Source organism: Hakea prostrata, chromosome 6 (assembly GCF_041222555.1).
Source record: "Hakea prostrata isolate BN-2017 chromosome 6, UWA_Hpros_2, whole genome shotgun sequence".
Classification (NCBI taxonomy): domain Eukaryota; kingdom Viridiplantae; phylum Streptophyta; class Magnoliopsida; order Proteales; family Proteaceae; genus Hakea; species Hakea prostrata.
In genome coordinates this window covers 26,075,009-26,095,163 of record NC_142605.1, presented here as the reverse complement: position 1 = coordinate 26,095,163, position 20,155 = coordinate 26,075,009, and the positions used below count along the sequence as shown (strand labels likewise).

The 20,155-nt window shown below is 36.0% G+C and overlaps 1 protein-coding gene across 2 annotated transcripts; it reads right to left on the bottom strand.

Annotated features, from left to right (window-relative positions):
- Positions 1-83: 83 nt before the first annotated feature.
- Positions 84-12,119, bottom strand: LOC149012933 (ALA-interacting subunit 3-like). Of its 2 annotated transcripts, XM_089158201.1 has the most exons (9): positions 12,013-12,104; positions 11,782-11,869; positions 8,507-8,565; positions 8,337-8,411; positions 8,134-8,250; positions 7,934-8,004; positions 3,180-3,480; positions 2,733-3,022; positions 84-855 (listed from the first exon to the last, which is right to left on the bottom strand). In XM_089158201.1, the coding sequence occupies exons 2-9, from the start codon at positions 11,861-11,863 to the stop codon at positions 795-797; spliced, it is 1,056 nt and encodes a 351-aa protein (XP_089014327.1). In that variant the 5' UTR covers positions 11,864-11,869; positions 12,013-12,104; the 3' UTR covers positions 84-794. The 2 variants fall into 2 exon arrangements, with proteins under 2 accessions (XP_089014327.1, XP_089014328.1); XM_089158202.1 differs by lacking the exon at positions 84-855 and having other exon boundaries at positions 2,729-3,022; positions 11,782-11,867; positions 12,012-12,119.
- Between the last annotated feature and the right edge of the window lie 8,036 nt (positions 12,120-20,155).

Below are 20,155 nucleotides of genomic sequence, written 5' to 3'. Positions count from 1 at the left end.
AAGGCTTGCGTAAACCCTTAGGTACAACAGTATGCTTTTGGTAATGGTCTTTCCTAAGAATGGCAATCTTTCCCGTAATTGTTTTCTGATGTTCTCATCAAATAATGGTGGTCTAAGTATAGTTTTGACCATTTGGTAAAACCTGTGTTCAGAGCATTTGCAAAAGAGTACTTATTATGTGGCACAGCATGTGGAGATTTATATGGAATGGTCTCAGTTTTCTGCTGTTCTAGCAATTGCCAATGCAAAACAGGTACTTCTCATAAGCTTCTCATTGACCAGCTGGGTTTTATGGGAGCTATCCCACCGAAGAACAATACATGCAGTTAATATCCTTTGGAAAGAGAGGAGAAAGACGGTTTATGCTCTAGCAGCCACTAGTATCGCATACTTGCATTTATAGATTCTCAGCTGATATTGCAAAAAGATCAGAAGTACGATATTCAGAAAGTAGGACACCTAAGCTCTGGTTGGCTCAAAGAACCCTTTCCCTTAAATGTATATAAATCTTTCCTTTCTCTATGAACATAAATTCGGAACAGTAATGTAGAATATATATTTAAAAAAACTCAGCCTTGCAAGAGAAACCAAATACAACTGAAGCTCAAGGATTTCCATAATGTCCAACAACTGATATATTTGTGCCCAGCATTTTCCCTTCATTATCTACACGCTCAGGTTTCAGTTCTCGACAATGATCACATATCTCGCTGATCACCTCATCCAAGGAAGATTATCATGGCCATGAAAGCATTGCAATCCAAGAAATGGAAATCGGAAGCAGGAACCCAGCCTTAATTATAATGCCCTGCTGGATTTCTGTTCCATGATAAGAAGGATGGATCCCCCAGCGGCCTGCAGAAATTCCACCTCAAGTTCAATAAATATACATGTACCATCCATGAAAATAGCATATACATATCTATTAAAATTCAAATAATTTGGCCAGTGACAATAATGTAAGCATCATGACAGCTGCAGCAATTTGAAGGTAATAAGACTAATAATGCACATCATGTTTCATCCAAATACTGCACAGCATTTGATCTTAAGTTTACGAGAAGGCCATGGACAAAAGTTAGCAAAAAGGAAAAGACAATTTTTATTTTATGGAATTGTGATAAGATATGCGTGAGATTTTCATTCCAAAGACAGCAGGGTGGCTTGCCTACAACATACAGTTGCTGGAATAAGAAGGGTAAGACCACTCAAACAAATCCTCCAGACAATAGTCTGAAGATTCATCCAGAAATATACAGCTGTAGTTCAGACCTTGCAGTAATTTCTCCTAACTGGTAATTCTGAACCATTCACACTCTCCTTGCTTTATTTACAGACACTCAAAGGTGGACAAGATGCTTCTTCCCACAAAATCCATAAACAATATCATAGAGGTACTCCCTAATTTTAAGTCCAACCATGGGTATTCTTTGCATGTATAAATGGCTCCACAAATGGATCCATAAACCCTCTATCTGCAACTTTCTGCCATTCTTGTTCTTTTTTAAGATGATTTCACAGTTTCTCTTTTTCATCATTATTAGGAGCTATATGGGCACAGTGATTTCACAAAACTCAGGTGCTTAAGGCACATCTAAATCTAAACTATACAAATCAGTCAAGTTTCCAATTTATGATATATGAAAAATAGTGAGTTGTCCCCAAGGGGGCTTATCCCAGATTGCTGAAAACAGGGATACAGCTGCAACTCCCCACCCCACAAACTGAAGAAGATAAAAAAGAGTAAAAACCTTTCTCTTTTTCCCTCCAATGGGGCAGTAGATATAGGTAAGATTTAATTTCAGGTATAGGACAAAATGTCTTGATGAATGCATATCATATGCATAGCACAAAAAGGTACTAATGGTTGGATTTTTATTTCATTAAACATGCTAGAACAAACACCCACTTCCAATACAGAAATGCGCTAACTTGAGTCTCATTATCCTAAATAGAAGTGTTTTCATGTCTATGGCCAGAAAATTTTAAGCAGTGATGTAGAACAAACTCAAATTCTACCATGGCGGGCCAACTATTGTAGCTTCCCTAAATCTAAAGCATTTCAAATGAACTGACCAGGAGGGACAACCTGATCCCTTCAAGGGCAGCATGCCCACACATGTGGAAGCACATGGCACAAGGAAATTCTAGACAACTTTTTCTTCTTTTTCCTTTTCACATGTGGAAGCACATGGCACAAGGAAATTCTAGACAACTTTTTCCTCAATAAATACTGGACACTTCTGGAAACAGAATTTCCTCAATAAATATGGTAGACTACCAATCTTATCCAAATCCAACAATATAAGACCCACTTCTAACCATAATGCCAAATTAAAAATAACCTATCCTATGCCTAGTTTAGAGTTGTACTAAAATTTTCAGAAAATAAAAACTGCAGAAAAAGAAGCTTTAAATAAAAACTCAGACCCCCCCCCCTCCAAAAAAAAAAAAAAAAGAGGAAATATAGAAACTAGAGAAACATTAAACTTGAAATTGCATTGTTTTAAGTAGTAATAGTTTCTCCACAAAACAGTTGGGAAGAAAGCTCAACCACTTGAATTGGAACTACAGATGGGTAGAAACCACTACCACTTGAATTGGAATATTTTGAATCATTTATCATTAGAAAAGTTTTTCTTGTTATTTTAATTAATTTATATCCAAAAAAATAATACTGAAAGAATCATCAACAGCAGGAAGTCATTGGGAAAAATGAAGAAGTTACTCACCTTGGATGGATCACGTATACTAGTACAAAGCTTATTGCCAAGAATAAGCAAAGACCACCAACAGTAAGATATGCTATACCCAGAAAATCATTTTTCCCTCCTATCCAACTGGTAGTTGAAAGAACTAGTTTCTTTTTGCCCTCAAAACCATAAGTATTATAGTTGTTCTGTATTTGCACTGTAATCTTTTCATTGGCTTCAAGGTCGACCTCGATCCTCCCATAGAGCTTTCTGAAAGTTGGCAGTGCTGCAGTTCTCATCCAAACAATGAGATCCTCTTGTTCGCTCAACTGTTTTTAAAGTATATAAATAAATAAGAGGAGATAGTGAGGAAGAAAACTGAACGACAGGGGAAATAACTGAAATAACAAGCAAGCTTTAGAATTTTTTCCCCCTCATATTTTTCCAAAGATCGGCAATGGACACTTAAGTTGCTATGAAACTTACAGGTTTACTTGAATTAAGTTTGCCACCCCCAATTAAACCCCCACTCTGGAAATTTTTAGGGAAGACATCAGAACCAAACTTGTGATCCAGGTCACTTTTCCAGGCTATATTTTTCTTGCTGACTTCTAAAGCCTTGTTTTTCACAGAAAACCTGTATGTGTCATTAAACAAGCTCCAAGCAATAAGGCCACAAGGAACAATGGGATGCCCATTTCCTGTGGTGGCTTCAGGGGCACAGGTGCTTGTCTCACTTTCATATGCTTTGCTCCTGAGTTGTTTGTCACTTCTGTTTTTAACATATCTGGAATAAAAAGGCAGAAATATTACTATTCACTAACCCAGAGGAAAAGCACAGATTTTTCCAGAAATACGTATAAAAAATTCACAAACTTTAAGAAAATAATATGCATCTAAACAGGCAACACCTACAGGAGTTATCCACATAACCCCCAAGAGAGGTTTTAATACTCTGAAGCAGAGTATGAAGAACACTCATATCATCCATACAACCTGACGTATAGGCATATAGCTCCAACATGGCACAATGAATTCATTTAGCCTATGGTAGATTAAAGACATATATATGACAAACATTTTGAAACATCCGAGATAACCACCTATTTTTGTTAGCTGAATGAAATATCAACACAGGTAACACCCATTTCAAACCATCTAGGAAGATAGCCAATAAATTTTTTGGACTGCAAGTCATCTTATCATGTCTTGGTTTAGGGAGAACTCATATTAAGTTGCTTTAGAGTAGTACTCTTTGCAACTAAACGAGCTAGCTTGTAAGAGTTTCTCAATTAAAAGGTCCAACCAATCTGGGAGGGAATAAACAAAACCAAGGAGAGAAAATAAAAGAAAACATGTTAAAAGAAGAGAAGAAAAAAAAAGATGCAAAAACAATAATTAAAGTTGAACAAGGGCAAGTGTTGTTCCAGGCAATTCCGGAAAAAAATAAACAGTATTTTGGGAAATAGAACAGTTCTGGACTTCTTGGTTTATCTATATTGTCCAACACAAAGTCCTATTATATTGGAGCCTTTATAACTAAAACCTTCCTATCATCCCCTGACTCATGTGAAAGCTGCAGATCATGTGAATTAAATAAAAGAAAGACATCCAGTTCATAAATTCCAAGTCTTGTAGTTTGTAATTGTGGGAGTGATCTATGCAAGAAATGAGACAGGTCCTCTTCAATAAAGAACGATGACCAAGTCAGTAATCAAGGGTTGGGGAAATGCTTTTTATGTCCGGAGGGGATGTGAAGGGAGGAGAGGGGGTAGCAAAAAAAAGCAATGTACATGTTAAAAATCATTCTTAGTCCATGGTACAAACAAACAAACTCATACTTCAAAAATGCACCCAAGTGTTGGATCTTCCCATATTTGACCCTCCAAAAGAACCTTGCTGACTCCCTACTCTTGCTTCACTCCACATTATCACTAACTAGGAGGCTACAAAAGTTCCATACTGTCTCAAATACAAAAGTTCCATACTGCCTCAAAAAATATTTAACAATTACTGAGTGGTGACATCTAAGCAAGGTTCCCCTTCAATATACTTACTGAAATGAATATACAGAACAGAGTTTATCTCAACTCTCCAGTACTAGCTCATCCAGAAGACTGGCAGAACAAATCTGCACACTTAATAGGAAAATCCCATACCAAAAAATGCCATAAGGTGCTTTGGATATCAAGAATAGAAGTGTTCTTCAAATGCAGATCATGCAATACTCATTCATGACAAGTAGGTAAAGAATGGAGGTTATTGCAACTTCATACTGAATTAGTTGAATGACTGGATCTTTTCTCTTTGACTGTAAACAAGAAGGGAAACAGAGTGACAACTGATGAAAGGTCTTTGTATTCATGTGCTTTTTGCAGTCAAAAAGGTTCCCCCTCACATTTGAGTGTATAGCATCAGAGGATGATTACCAGTTCAACATGTAGGCATAGAAAAGCCACAACATGCACAAAAAAAAGTGCAAAAACATGCATAAGCCTTGACAAATTTCTGTACTTCCTCCCTCCTTAGATCAATAACTTGGCAAGATGCTGATAGTATCTCTCTATTCTCTTTTTTATTTATTCTATTTTATTAAGATTCCTAGATAAGATGGCATACGAGTTAATATCCCAGATTTTGCAGCAGTGTCTCAGTTTCTCAGCAAGATTTTGGTATATCTTGAATTTTACTGAAACTTTATGCTTCCCGCCCAAACCTGGCTTCAGTTTCAACCAAAAACAAGTGCACCAACTCAGCTAGATTTTGGTCCAACTCAGCCTTTTGCCTGGTCAGGTTGGGCTCTGAACCCAAGTTCTCAAATTATGCTGTGAACATCACTAAGCACTGTCAGCAACAGCCACACTAGAAAATTTCTAGAAAACCAAACTCCATGAAACTGTATATATTTGCCAATGTTTTCAACATTCTACTCCTTAAAGGAATCACTACTGACATAAATAAAAAGCTACACACTAAGGGTAGCATAGAAATACATTAGGCCCAGCACTTTGCCATATGGGAACACCTAAGGGCCTGTTTGGTTACTTGAGTCTGGAGATTTCAAAAATCTAAAGATTTCAAATCTATAGATTTCAATTCTATGGAGTCATGGTTCATAAAATTAACTGTTTGGTTAGCCTAAATCTTTTGCCATATGGGAACACCTAAGGGCCTGTTTGGTTACTTGAGTCTGGAGATTTCAAAAATCTAAAGATTTCAAATCTACAGATTTCATTCTATGGAGTCATGGTTCATAAAATTAACTGTTTGGTTAGCCTAAATCTTTGGAATGAAATCTGTAGATTCATCCAGAAAAAAAATATTTATGGAGTCATAGTTCAAATTTTTAATGCTTTTATTGTAGGGGGTGAAATCTCTGGATTTCATCTCATACCTATAAATCTACAAATTCACATTTTTAGTGTAAAAAAGTGAATCTCTAGATTTCATGAATCTAGGGATTCACACAACCAAACGGGTATAAATCTCCCATTTCTGAATCCAAAGATTTGAAATCTTTGGATTCATGTAACCAAACAGGCCTTAATGCAGTTAATGTTTAAATGCCACCCGATATGTTTAAAATTTGTTCCATCAATACAAAAGTTCTCTTTTTTAAAAATTAATACTGCTATAAATTCCGGAATTATAAATTTGTAGTTCATAAAATTCCATTTAATCTAACAGCATAAGGTATAAACCTCACAAGGTATTTGCTTTCCTTAAAATGACATAATCAAAGTATTGACCCACCTTTTTTATTTTTGGATGATTTAAAAATTAAATAAAGCAAAGAACACCAAATCTACAAGAGGAGAGAGGGGGCAAGCCTTCAGACAAGAGGCAGGAAGGAAGAACTAAGACTCTAGGTAACAACAATGAGCTTGTTCCTTGGGGTATCAATAACCAAGGGATGGGGAATAGCAAGTAATTTAGCCAAAACATCAAAATAGATGGCTTTCCAAATCAAGTCCAAAGAGCAGGATTTGGAGCTCCATCTTCAAGGATTGTGTTCCCACCACAGGTGATGGACAGTGGCACTGAATACTAGCTTTCCAACCTTGTCACAAATAGAGAAACCTGAAATTTTCTCAAAACCCAATATCAATCTTGAGCAAACCCAAAAGAGCGTCTTGAACGGGCCATATCGAATCAAGGGCTTTTCCCCAAAGGGAATTGGAGAAGGGGCAAGTGAAGAAAAGATGTTCAAGGTCCTCTTAACCATTCCAACACAAGATGCAGTTATGGGAAACCGGAATGCAGCTAAAAAGAAAAGATTAGGTGGGGAGAGCAAGGTTGAGGGCTCTTTAGAGGGTCAAAGAGTGGCAGGGCATGTGGCCTTTAAACCAAACACGAGACAGCCAAGGGGTAGGGGGGAGGGGGAAAGAAGGTTCCAAGCAGAGGAAATGGAGAATTGTTTAGAAGAAGAGGGAAGCCAAACTGTGAGGTCATGGGGGAGACATGGAGGAGAGGGAGAGAAGCCCAAACTCGTGTGAGACTAGGGTAGGGGAAGGGGGCCCAGGAGTCATTAATAATGAAAGCGGAGATGGGGGTGCTTTTGGGAATACAAGACTCATAAACTACACGAGTGCTGAGGAAAGTGTAAAGGATACCCATCGGATGCTACAGATCAAACTAGAGGAGATATAGGTTGAAATGGCAGGTAGGGTGCATGGTCTCAGGAAGAGGGTTTTCCACTAGATCCAAGAAGGATTTGCAGGGACATGAGCAGTCCAAATGGATGAAAGGGGGAGAGAAGTGGGAGAACCATTAATGGTAATGGAGAAATGGGGAGAAGATATACAGGTTTCAATCCAATGGATGAAAGGGGGAGAGAAGTTCATAGAGGAGAGGACATCACTAATAAAATCCCGACTCATCTGGCAGTTTTAATGATACCCGACTTTTGTATGGTACTAGAGGTAAACAGAACTGTTTTAATGATACCGGACTCATCTGGCAGTCAACAACCATAATATTTATACAAGGTGCCAAATGAGTCAATAAAATAATTAACACCACCTGCCTAGTTCAAGAGCTACCTTTAACCGCTAAGGTGCTTTTGTATCTACCCCACCCAATAAAAAGAAGAAATAAAGATACGACAGTAAGGTGGATGTGTAGGATGCTTTGGGATGACCATCATACCATCTTTGATGAAGAAGAAAATAATTAAGCTGGTGCAGTGTATTTTAGAAAACATCTCAAGAATAATTTCTAAGACCATGTAAATTATTCACCTGCGATGGTTCTGGTAGAAGTTATCAAGCTGGTAATAAACATATATAGGACTTTTCATGAGCTTTGGGACCTGAAAGAAATATAACCACTTTGTTTATCAGAATTCTTTGTTACCGGGATTAGGAAAGCATACTGTAGAAGGCAAACTAAAGAATTTATTTCTCAATGCTCCTATGAACTGTGGGGGGTTTGAACTCACAGTCAAAGTCCTAAAACAGCTCTTGTTTGTTTTTGTGCTTTGTATAAAAGCAACCATATCCTTGCTATACTGCCCTGGAATACAGTCCTCGTCATACCGGTCCACAACTTCCACGACCTAGATGTGAAATAAATTGTTACAATCAAATAAAAGATAGAACATAACAAAATGCAAGTCCATAGAAAGTTTTAGATATTTCTTACACTCTCTGATGCAAACAAAGAAACAAGACCAATTGGAATGAAGATAGCCCCAATTAATATAAATGCCGATATGACCTGAAACAAGCCAAGGAGAGAGTGAATAGAGTCTGGGAAATAATTATAAATCTAGTTTAAATGGCCATATTCAATCAGAAGCAAGTAAAACTAACCAATCCTGGTGTTAAAATAGGTTTGCAAGCAGGAAGTTCTTGCTGTGTAAACCTAGAATCTGCGACAAAGAAGCATCAAGACATTAGTTAGAGACACATTATCTCAATGAATCATTCAATGCAAACTGAATGTTCACCTAATTAATAATGCAACTTCAGAAAATAATTCTTCCATCTACAATAGAGGTGGAGGGAGGTAACTTCAGTTAATTGAGAGCTGGGTCGAAATCATTGAGGTATGCCTTGAAAATACAAATTCTCTTATCCAAAAAGCATATCTCCTAGGACAAGTCAGGCTTAAGTTTTCAACTGAACATTTGCACATGATGGTGCTGGAAATGCATTAGATGAAAAGCTAGAAATGTGAAATTCAAGATTACATAGGACTTGCTCCATCAGAAGGTAAGTTGAAGAAAAGATGTTTGATGTGGCAAGCTAATTTTGCAATAGAGGCCTTCCAGTGCAGCCATAAGGAGCTATATGATTCAAATAACAGGAATTGAAAGACTAAGAGATAGACAAGATACAACTTGTGAATAAGTGGTTGGGAAAGGTACAAATGTTTTGGCCTTGACCACAAAATTGGCCCCAGATAGAGTTGAATGGCAAAACAATGCCTGTGTAGCCAATCACATGTAATCATGAACAGGCTTGGTTGAGTTGAACTCAGATGGTGGCAACGTTAGTGGAGGATCCAACTCTTAGTTAGACATCCAAGTATTGCTAGGAAAGATGAAAACAAAATAACTTCATACTGATTTTCCCATCATTGTAGACATCTCCAAGTATACATTTAGCCCAAATATATCTCTAGAGCAAAAAAATGATATTTAAGTTCAAGACAAGCTCCTTGAAAGCTTCAAAAAAACACAACCATATCATAAGATTGGATATGAGAAAGAACTCAAAACTTCCTAAGCAGAATAAATTAAAAAAGTCGAGAGGGGAATCTAGTGTAAGGCTACAATCAAGGATTACTTAGCCCCAATTAAACCCACGAATCAGAAAATTCAGAACTAGGACAGAATTAAAAGTCTAAGGGGTATGGCCAAATCAGACTTTGAAGACTAGGTCAGGAGTGAATAGAGGACTGCAATAGTTCAAACAGAAGCAGCTTCAACACAGATTTGAAGAAGAGAATAATAGGACAAAGGTGTTTCAGCTCTGTCAGCTAGGTTCCTCAACCGTAGGTATTTATCTCTCAAAAGCAAAGCCCTCACCTTTCTTATCACTAAAACAAAAGACAAGATAATAAATTCAAAGCAAAGCTTCATTAACAAGTTCATCAAAATCTGTGGGCCAAGAACAGCCTATTATATATTTATAGAGTGCTATTACTTGCTCCCCAAGTTACATAAACCATAGAAACTATGGCTGAGAGTATTTTTCTGATCTAGCTAATATTCTCACCAATAAAAAAAAATAGAAACTTACTACATAAAAGAAATAGAATCTAGGCTTTATAATCAGCCACGTGCTTAAATCCTAGAATAGAAACTAACTTTTAGAACTTAGGGAACAACTAAAATAAAAAGTAAATCAAGTCTACTAAAGCCTTCAGTCCTCCAAAGCTGTAATGCAAGTGAGCCCCCAACAAATCTTCCCTAGTCTTCTCATGAAGATCCCCAAACAAAGGTGTAACACAGTTCAAGTTACTGTACACATGAACTGTGTTTTTTGCTCTTCTAGAAGCCTATGGCCCAAGGGGTTGGTTCAAAAGTGAACCCGCCCTGTTCTTATTAATTCTTTTGTTATATTTATTGCCAAACAGCTTGGCATCTACATCATAATCTCCCATCTATCACCCTTAAAAACCAGAGAAAAGTCCTTCATGACATTTTCTATTGCTTGCTGAACTGGTATACTCCAAAGCATAATTTGCCACCAGATCCAGTCCATGATTTTGTCATTCTTTTAACAAAACCACAGGGTTAGAAGGAAGGGAGACTCGGACTTTCTAGTTTTCTCAGTCTCAGTCATCATAAAATCAATCTTTTGCAATCATGTAGTCATGTTTTGTCTCATTCAAACCTGAACAAGGAACTTGAACCAATTCCTAAGACAGCATAGAACTAGAAAGAAGATTGGACTCAGGTTGGCTGCAGAGAAGACATATAAAGTAAGAACAACATATATTTCTACAGAAATTCCAAAACAATAATTGATGAAAGGACCACCTCTTTTGTTACAACAACTATCTTAACAAATATGAGTCCCCCCCCCCCCTCTAGGTTTTTTATGGGCCAAGAATCTCAATTACTAACCCAAACTCAAAGCCTAACCAATTTTAAAAATTAAAACCCTTTGTTCATTTGCCATAAATAGCTCACTACAGTAGAAGCAAAAGAATGCCATTGCAAATAATATTTTAATTAAATCGCATTCATGTACATTCGACTGCTAGCATGTGCATTTGACTTGTGTCCTCGCGAATGTTCATAAGTAAATTTCAAAGATCCAGGACTGGCAGGTGAACATCATCAAGTACCTTGCTGTTGTTGTACCCTATCCATCATATTATCTGTAATCTTAAGCTTCAAACCAGAAAGCTTTCAACATAGTATGTGCAATTAGAGTCAGCAATCCAAATGAGGGGCCAGAAAAATATCGAGAAATCACCCCATTACTGTGTACGTATTTTAAACTTTCTATGCCATATCTTTATCCAACCCATTGTATCCCTCGTTTATGTTTTACAATAAAATATTTATCAATAGCAATCAAAAGAGTCAAAAACAAAACAAAGAAGAAACCATACATAGGAATGTTTATCATCAAACACGATAGAGAAAATTTCAAGTTTTCAAAGGTGGATGTCTTAATATTGCGACTGCTAACCCCATCGAGGTCCTTTCAAGATTACCAAAACCCTAATATTTTACGATCAAATGGAAACCCCATTAGCACCCATTACAGCTCCCTCACCTTGTATGAATTTACTCGGACAATGAATCAGACAATTCAACTTCCTCTAACATGCAATACAATAAACCCCGCACCCCCTATTTCAACTATCCCTCACCTTGTAACTTATAAGTTCAAAACCATCAGAAAAAGAAAAGGAAAAAAATCAAACTTCTAGATAAATATGGGCCAAATCTTCTGTAGATTATAATAATTTATTTTAACAACGTGTTCACCAACCCTAGAATTAATATATATTTTTTCAATAAAAAAAGGACGAAAAAAAAAGCATAAAGATGACGATTGAAACCTGCCGGTACCAATTTTAAAATGGAACGACATAAAATGAATTGAGTTCGGGAGAAACTCACATTGAGGTTTCTTGGAATTCTTCTTCGCAGCAGGTGCATCGTCTTCCCTTCCGGAGCTATTAGCTCCACCGGAAGAGGCCATTTTTCTACAAGATTTGAAACCCCAATTTCCGATCAAACACCGATTTGAAATAACAGTCGCAGAAAAATAATGGGATTTGAAATAACAGTCGCAGAAAAATGCTGGAACGAATCAACAAATCAGACACACAAAACTGTTCTACAGTTACCTTTTTTTTCGTTCAGTTCTCTTTCTTTTATTTTATTTCCTCCTCCGTTTTTTTATTTCTATTTCTTTTCCTTGTGTAAAATGGCTTCTTTAGATTTGAATATAGACAGCTCAAAAAAGGCAGAGAATTAACAGATGAGAGGATGCAGTTTTCCGTGAAAGCGAAACCGATATTTTTCCCACACCAGGAGCATTCGGTAATAATATTTTTTTTTTATACAACATTAACCTTGAAAGTTTCTATATTTGCACTTTTACTTTTACCGTAATATTTACTGGTTCAGAGCTTAACTCGGACTCGGAGACCCGTCAACCCGCAGCTGTTCGTGGGTCTGCATGGGCTGAAGTAGTTGAGGCCCAGTTATTTTTCTTTTACGGTTTGGGGCTCAGGCCTGTAATTTCGTAATAGACATTGCCACGTGTCAAAATAAAAAGAAACAACAGATAATACTAGCACAATTTTGGCATATTAGACCATCAACTTAGTTGGGAATGACCAACGAACGCCTCCTAATGGAGAGGTTAGGGTTTCATCTTCCCTAATGGTATATGTAATAGTTATGGGTTTGATCATCATTGATAATATATGTAATAGTTCTCAAAGCTAAGGATGTCAATGATGCAATTTAGAGCGGTTTCGAGCTAATAAACACTCAGCCTAAACACGGCCTATTAAGAAAATAACAATTTCGAGCCAGTTTCGGTTTGGGTTGACTAACAGTTTGGATAAATTAAAAGACTTTGGAAACAATCAAATTATAACAAACTACAAGACAATAAAATTATGGCTAAAGTTTAGCTGAATGGATTGACTTTACTGAACACTATTGAAATCCTACCCTTAAATCTATACAATTATGTTTGAATTGTTCATTAAAGTTTTAGATTTTTCCCATTACTTACAGGTAATTTTCATCACCGGTTATTGCCTTCTTTTTTTTTTTTGGTTAACTTACTGGAGAAAGCCGAGTAACCTCCGGATTTTAACCACTTCATTCATTACTTTTGTCTCTCCTATATCGGGTGTTTGATGTCTCCCTTTCCACCTCTGGCAATACCGACTCACCACCGGCAGCAACACCGATTCACCACCAGCACCAATGCCTCCTATCTCATTTTATAGTTTCCCTCTTCAGCTCCGGCAACACCTAGCGACAATAATTCATGGAGCAGGAAAACACATGGTGGAACTAACAGATTAAGAGTTTGAATAGAACAGTAAGAGGGCTTCCAAATAGAGAAGCTGTATCAATTGAAGATGCAGGGAAAGCAAGGAAAAAGATGACTGGTGAGAAGAAGGACGAGGAGGAGGTAGTGGAATAACAAAAAATGAGAGACACACCAGGAACCACGTCCTTCTTATGCTCAAATCTTCTCTAATTGGGTAACCTCGAGACCTCTTAGTGGGATTTTCTTCTTGGAAGAACGACCTCCCCCATTACTACTACCACCACCACCACTGCTGTTATTTTTATATATTTGGTGTTGCTGTTCTTCTTGTACCATTCTTCTGCGCTACCATCTAACTGCAAATTTATTGATCGTTTCCAAAGAGACGAAGATAGAAGTTTAATGTTAAAGGCTCTGGGTTTTTTTTTTTTTTAATTTAATGTCATTTAAATGACAATTGGTGATAGAAGGTTAACATAACTAACTCATAAATAAAATAGAAAAATTAAGAATATTGTTCGACGATTTAGATTTAGTTTACTAAATCTGATGGTAGATATTTAGAAACGTTCAGCTAAGAGACTCACATGTCCATTCAACTACCACATTCCCTAAAATTATATAATAGAATAAAAAAAAGAAAAGAAAATTATATATCTAACTAAGAAGTAGAAAAAGACAATACATATGCACAGTTGGATAATTTTGCTAACAAGAGTGCTTGGAAGAGTAATAACCATAAACACTTTAAATTGCATTCGAAGAGCAACTGTCATCAAAAAATTTTGTCGTAATACTTGAACAAGAAGAATGTGTTCAACAATTTCAAATTCTAACACCAACTTTTTTTTTTTGGTAAATTGGGAAATTTATTTGAAATGAAATCCTATAGGAAAAGGGCACCCAAAGGCGTCGAAGTACAAGTTCCAGTTTAGTATGGGGGGGTAACAGAAATGAAAGATAAAGGGGATTGAGAGTTTGGAAGTGAAGCAAGTTTATCTGCTACATGGTTTCCTTCTCTAGTGGTGTGGATGAAGGAAATGGATTCAAAGTGGTACAAAAGTAATCGAATTTCTTCAAGGATGTTTTTGATTATCCATGGTTCCTGTTCCTTCTGGTGGTTCAAGAGGTTGATAATTGCTTCATTATCTCCTTCAAACATGACTTTCTTGAAATTCTCTTTGATAGCAAGATGGAGGGCTGTTCTGAGGGCTTCAGCTTCAGCTTAGAGAGCAGATAAATTTGATTTGGAAATGGCAAAGCATAAGAGGACTTGGCTAAGATGATCACGAGCTATACCTCCCACTCCAGCGCTATAATGACCATTCGAGTTCCTTCTTGAGGAACCATCAATGTTGAATTTGATCCAGCACATAGGAGGAGGAGACCAACTGATGCTGACTTTTTTCCTCTGCAGTTTCTTGGGACCAAATTCCAAGGATTTTTTGTATTATGTAGTCAAAGAGTGAGCAAGCCACCAAATCTGACGAGGAGTTTTGTGTGGTTGTTGATGAGCAACTTTGTTATAAGAAGTTCAAATGATCCAAAGTGATGTGAGGTGAAGTATCAAAGCTTTCTCATCAAGGGAACTCTTTTTAGAGATACTGATCCAATTAGAGACCTGCTTTTCAATGTCGAGGTTGATGTTCCACCAACAAAATCTAAATCTGCTCCACACCTGTTTTGCAAAGTCAACTTAAAATCAACATATATGATTCTTTTTTAAAGGTCTTAGAAATTCATAACACAAGTGAAACATATAAACAACATAATCATATAACAAAAAAAACCAAGGATATCCAAAAAAAGTTCTTCATGAAAGATGCACCCCCAACAATCCCACACTCCACCCCCCCCCTCCAAAAGAGAAAAATAAGAGCTAAAAAGAAAAAGAAATTTTAGTACATTAACTTAACTATGATACATGGAACTCACACATAACCGTAATAAACTTTGTGGCCTGTTCTTTTTTTTACTAATTTGCCATTCATAGGAAGAGCGGTAAAACAATAAAATGGGTTATAAAGGGTTTCGGTTTAGTTTCCGGCTGGTGTAAACTTCGTCCCCAAGTCCAAACACAATCCATTAAGGTTTGGTTCGGGCTAGTTCGAACTATAACCAGCCAGTGCAATTTGGTTTTAACCGTTCGGGCTACAAATTGACACCCATACTCAAAACCCTTTGGCATTGTTTTGGGCTCATTTTGAGAAAATTTTCTTATTAAAATAAAATAAAATAAAACTTTCTCTAAAGTCATTGCTTGCACAAGTAGCTTACAAGGTCACCACTACTTCATCTCCTCTTTTTTCTACCAAAAAAACAAAAAGTAGAGGGGCATTCTTGTCTTTTTGACATCAAAACATAACCTCTTATCTTGAAACTCTAAAGACTCAATAGTTTCTTCCCTATTTCATTCGTGTTTACTTTAGTCATGAAAAGGTTTTTCTTTTTTTGTTTCCACTGTAATCACATATGAATTCAATACTCAAAAATAATGAAGAACAATGAAAATACACACACATAGGTAAAATTGATCTTATCTAAAATCTAAAAATAGGAAACGTAACAAAAACATCACCATATAACCTCTTAATGAATCTATATTGTTCTTTCTTGAGGGAGAAAACAAAATCTATATGTTCTCTATTTAGAAGGAGGGAAACTCCATATGTCCACGCTATTTTGGCCCCAATTGACAATGCCACATTATAAATTTCAAAGCAATTCAACAATGGCTGTACCATCACAGGGTTACTCGGTTGGTTATTGGTTAGACTAACACATCTTAGTGAGGAAGTCGTGGAATGTCAAAGCAATTCAAGAATGACTTCTTAAATGGGCCTCACAAAACCACCACATTGTAGATGTCAAAACAATTCAGGAATGACTTCTTAAATGGGCTTGCACAAAACCACCTCTCTCTCTCTCCCCCTAACCCAAAAAAAAAAATGAGCTGCCAAAAGAGCTTTTTCTTGAATAAAAAGAAAGAAAGATTCTTTTGTAGTCACCATGTAATGGTATCAGCTTTCTTTAGCTTCTTTGTTTCCCTATTCGACCCAGTTCTGTTTTTTTTTTCTCTTTTAAGATAGTGATGGAAGCCTTTTTCTAGATGTGATTTCCAGAGAAAGAATAGAACTGCATGTCTTCCACCATTCTCAAAAGAAAAAGACAGAAACCAAAGAAATATTATCATATTCAGATGCAATCACCAAACCCTTTGTTTTTGGTTGAGGGAGGGTGGGTTTTTGTGTGTGAGGACAAGAAATGTTAGCAAATAGGAATTTAAAGGAGTAAACCCACAGAAGAGGGAAAATTTTAAAGGATTAAACCTACACAAGAGGGAATACTTATACACCAAAAACTACTGGTTTCCTGGAAAATTATTCACACAAAAGGAAAGACTGTTCCCATTTTCTTTTGCTTTTATAGGTTAACAAGAATCAATATCTCTCTCTCTTTCTCTCTTTCTCTCTTTCTCTCTTCTTTTTACCTGGATGTGACTCAACAAACATGAAACACACAGATCTTTAAATCCCTAAATTTAAAAGTAATATAAATATTAATAAAGTATGAAAAGCTTCTAAGTTGTAACATGTTAAAAAGAAATAGATATATACATTTCGTACATTCAATAAAATAGGCAAAACAACTAGGTCTGAATTCAATGCCGGGAGCTCGAATATTCATTGAAGAGTTAGGAAATGATTCACAACTAGAATGTAATCACATCATAATATAGAATTAGTTCACACCTAAAAAAAAATACATATCCTGAAAAATAATAGAGACTTAGATTCTCCACACCCCACATGAGCAAAAGGGAAACACATCATTTTTTTTTTTTTTGGAGATATGAAGGGGAACACACACCCTTTGGTCTCCAAAAATCTTGAAGAGGTACCCTGTATCTCCCTTGAGAACCAAGGTTCGAGGCTGGTGAAAAGAGAAAATCAGAAAAATCTCGAAGAAGATGAACTTCATAGAGAACTGCATTTACCATTTCTAATTAGAATCTTGTTTTCAATTTGAAACACCCAAACAATTTTTGTTTGTTTGTTTTCACTTGTTGAAAGAACTAAGATCAATAAGAAGAAAAGTATGTTCAAAAAGAACTTTGCTAGGGTTCCAATATAAAGTATAAACTACTATAATTAGCCACATGCAGATAAATAATCATCAAGTGTGTAACCATGGTGGTTTCTTTCTTTTTATCCAATTGAAGAATGCAATATTATATAGTATAGCTTATGAAAAATTGTTTTAATGTTCTACTTAAAAAAAAAATATTATATTGATGAATCTATGGTGTTGAGTTTTATTTTAATTAATTTATTTAGAAAATAACATCTTACTTGAAATTAGATATATGTCAAAAATCTAATTAGATAGATTAAATTTTTTTCTCTCTATGTAGATAATAGATCTGAATCCTATATTAAAAGCCTCTCTCCATCCATAGATGGTCCCCAAGAAGGGAGTCAGTTCTATGCATTAACTGTCAAGCAGAACAATTTCAGTTGCCAGTTCGAAATCTCGGTCGAGATTTTGAATCTGACAATTTGAAATTCGGCTTGACAGTCCTGCGCATTTAATGCGTAGAATTGAAGCAATTTCCCCAGAGAAGACGAGAATAACTACAAACTCCAGGAGCCATGTGGTCTTAGAGCCTTTAGGTAGCTAAGTAGGCCTGAGCATCAACGCAGCTGTACTTTCTATTACTTTGCTTTTGATAACTTCAAAGACGTGACTTAACAGGTTTTTCAAGTGTACAATAACAACAGTGTCACATGGGATATTGGAATCAAAGTTTACAAATTCTGAAGATTGGTCTCCATCAATCTTGGATCGCTTCTGATCTAAATTGTACTAATACACCAGAAATGGTCGGATTTGACTATATTTGAAGTTTTGAACCACTACACATGAAAACCAAGCGAAATTGAAAATCAGTTTAATAGTAAATGGTTTGGGATCAACTACCATGGGATTCAACACCAACCCAATATGGAGTCAAAATTATTTCAGTCATGTACATTAAATTCTCTAATTAGGGCCTGTTTGGTTACATGAATCCAGAGATTTGAAATCTCTGGATTCATGAATCTGAGAATTATATCCGTTTGGTTGTAAAAATTTATAGATTCATGAAATCAGAGATTCACCTTTACACTAAAACGTGAATCCGATTATGGGTGGGTGAATCGAGATTTCAAAAGCTATCATTGCACTTCCAAAATCACTCGATCAAATAGTTTTTGGATAAATCCCATTTTATTCCACAACCAACATATAATTTTATAAATTATAACTCCATGGTTGAATCTATAGATTTGATCTCTGCTTTGATCTCCGGCTCTGTCCCGGCTCGTTTGATTCATGAGTCCGAGATTTCAAATATGTAGAGATTTCAAATCTATGGACTCATAATTTATAAAATTAAATGTTTGACTGTGGAATGAAATTTCTAGATTCATCCTAAAAAGTTATTTGATCGACGTGATTTTTGTGAATGTGTAAACGTATAGCTTTTTTGAAATCTCTGAATTTCACCTCTTACCCATAAATCTACAGTTTCACGTTTTCAGTATAAAAACGTAAATCTCTAGATTTCATGAATCTAGAGATTTTTACAACCAAACGGGTATAATTCTTAGATTCACGAATCCATATAACCAAACAGGCCACAAAATTTCGAACTATTGGATTCAAAATTTTGATCGAAATTTCGATTTCGATCTTGACTGTTGAATTTCAATGGTCAAAATCGATAGCTCGAACGAAGATCTCGATCTAATAGACCAAGATGTACCGTGTGACGGTCCTGCGCATTAATTGAAGCAAGGTCATTATAGACCAAGATGTACCGTGTACCTAGCAAGAGTTATGTATATTCTTGATCGGACTGGATCGAAAAGCTCATTATGCTCATAAAGATCTTTTAGGAAAGGTTAACAATCCTATTGGTTGATCCTCCATCTTTTTCTTACTTTTAAAACATGGATTGATCTTATTCACATTCCTACTTAAAATCAAATTTAAGTCTATTGGTTGACAATGGACTTCAAAATCAAATTAAAATGAAAGTTGAAGTATAGAATTGACAACTCATGTATAGATTTTAAAGCAATAGGATTTTAGATACCATTTGGGTTTTCCTTTTCATGTAAGGACATATCCTTGCCATGTTAACCTACAAACCCCTTTAAATCTTTGATGCACTTAGAGTGGTCCACACTCACATTGATAGAAAGACATCATTAAGTCTAGCCCCAACTGGATTACATGATCTACTCCGACATCAATTCCTTGGTAGGTTATTTTGTAAAGGAAACACTCTGGACCATTAAAATGCTAATGAGTAGGAATGTAACAGAATATAGTTTTTTTTTTGTAAAAAAATGACAGCTAAAGTTTCACTTGTCTTATACTTTTTATATTATATCTTGTCTCGTAGCACAATGAATCAATAAAATAAAATTTTTATATTGGCTTTTTCATTCATTAGGAAGATCTGGTTCTGAAAGGTTATTCTTCCTTAAATATTCTTTTGAGTCTTTTTTATATTTTTTATCTAGTCTTATTTACTATCTAAGAGGGGCATTGTTAGCTTAGACTGTTAATTTAACCTATACTTATTTTTCAAGCCAATCCATCAATATAAATAGTTTATAGGCACTTCTATTGTGGCTCGTAATGTTGCGCTTTTTCCGAGGTTGTGATCTACCATTTTCTTTTTTAATATGTGAACTTGTTATACAACTTTTTACCAAGTAACTTGGCTTGGTCCTTAATCGTCGGACAAGCTAGGTTCACCATTTCCAACTAATCCAACACAAACGGACAGAGGAGTGGCTTAAGAAGGTTGGTAACATCTTCGGAGGAAAACATTGGCACTGTCCCAAGGGCGAAGACTTTGTGAACTTTAACATACACAAAGGAAAGGTTACGAAATTCCAAGTAGTTCGTGAGCTAAGA

Coding starts and splice junctions, on each gene's coding strand:
- LOC149012933 (XM_089158201.1), bottom strand. CDS start 11,863: ATGGCCTCTTCCGGTGGAGCTAATAGCTCCGGAAGGGAAGACGATGCA. Junction 8,251..8,336: donor CTTTGTTTGCATCAGAGAGT/GTAAGAAATATC, acceptor TTTCACATCTAG/GTCGTGGAAGTTGTGGACCG. Junction 3,481..7,933: donor TTCTACCAGAACCATCGCAG/GTGAATAATTTA, acceptor TTTTTATTCCAG/ATATGTTAAAAACAGAAGTG.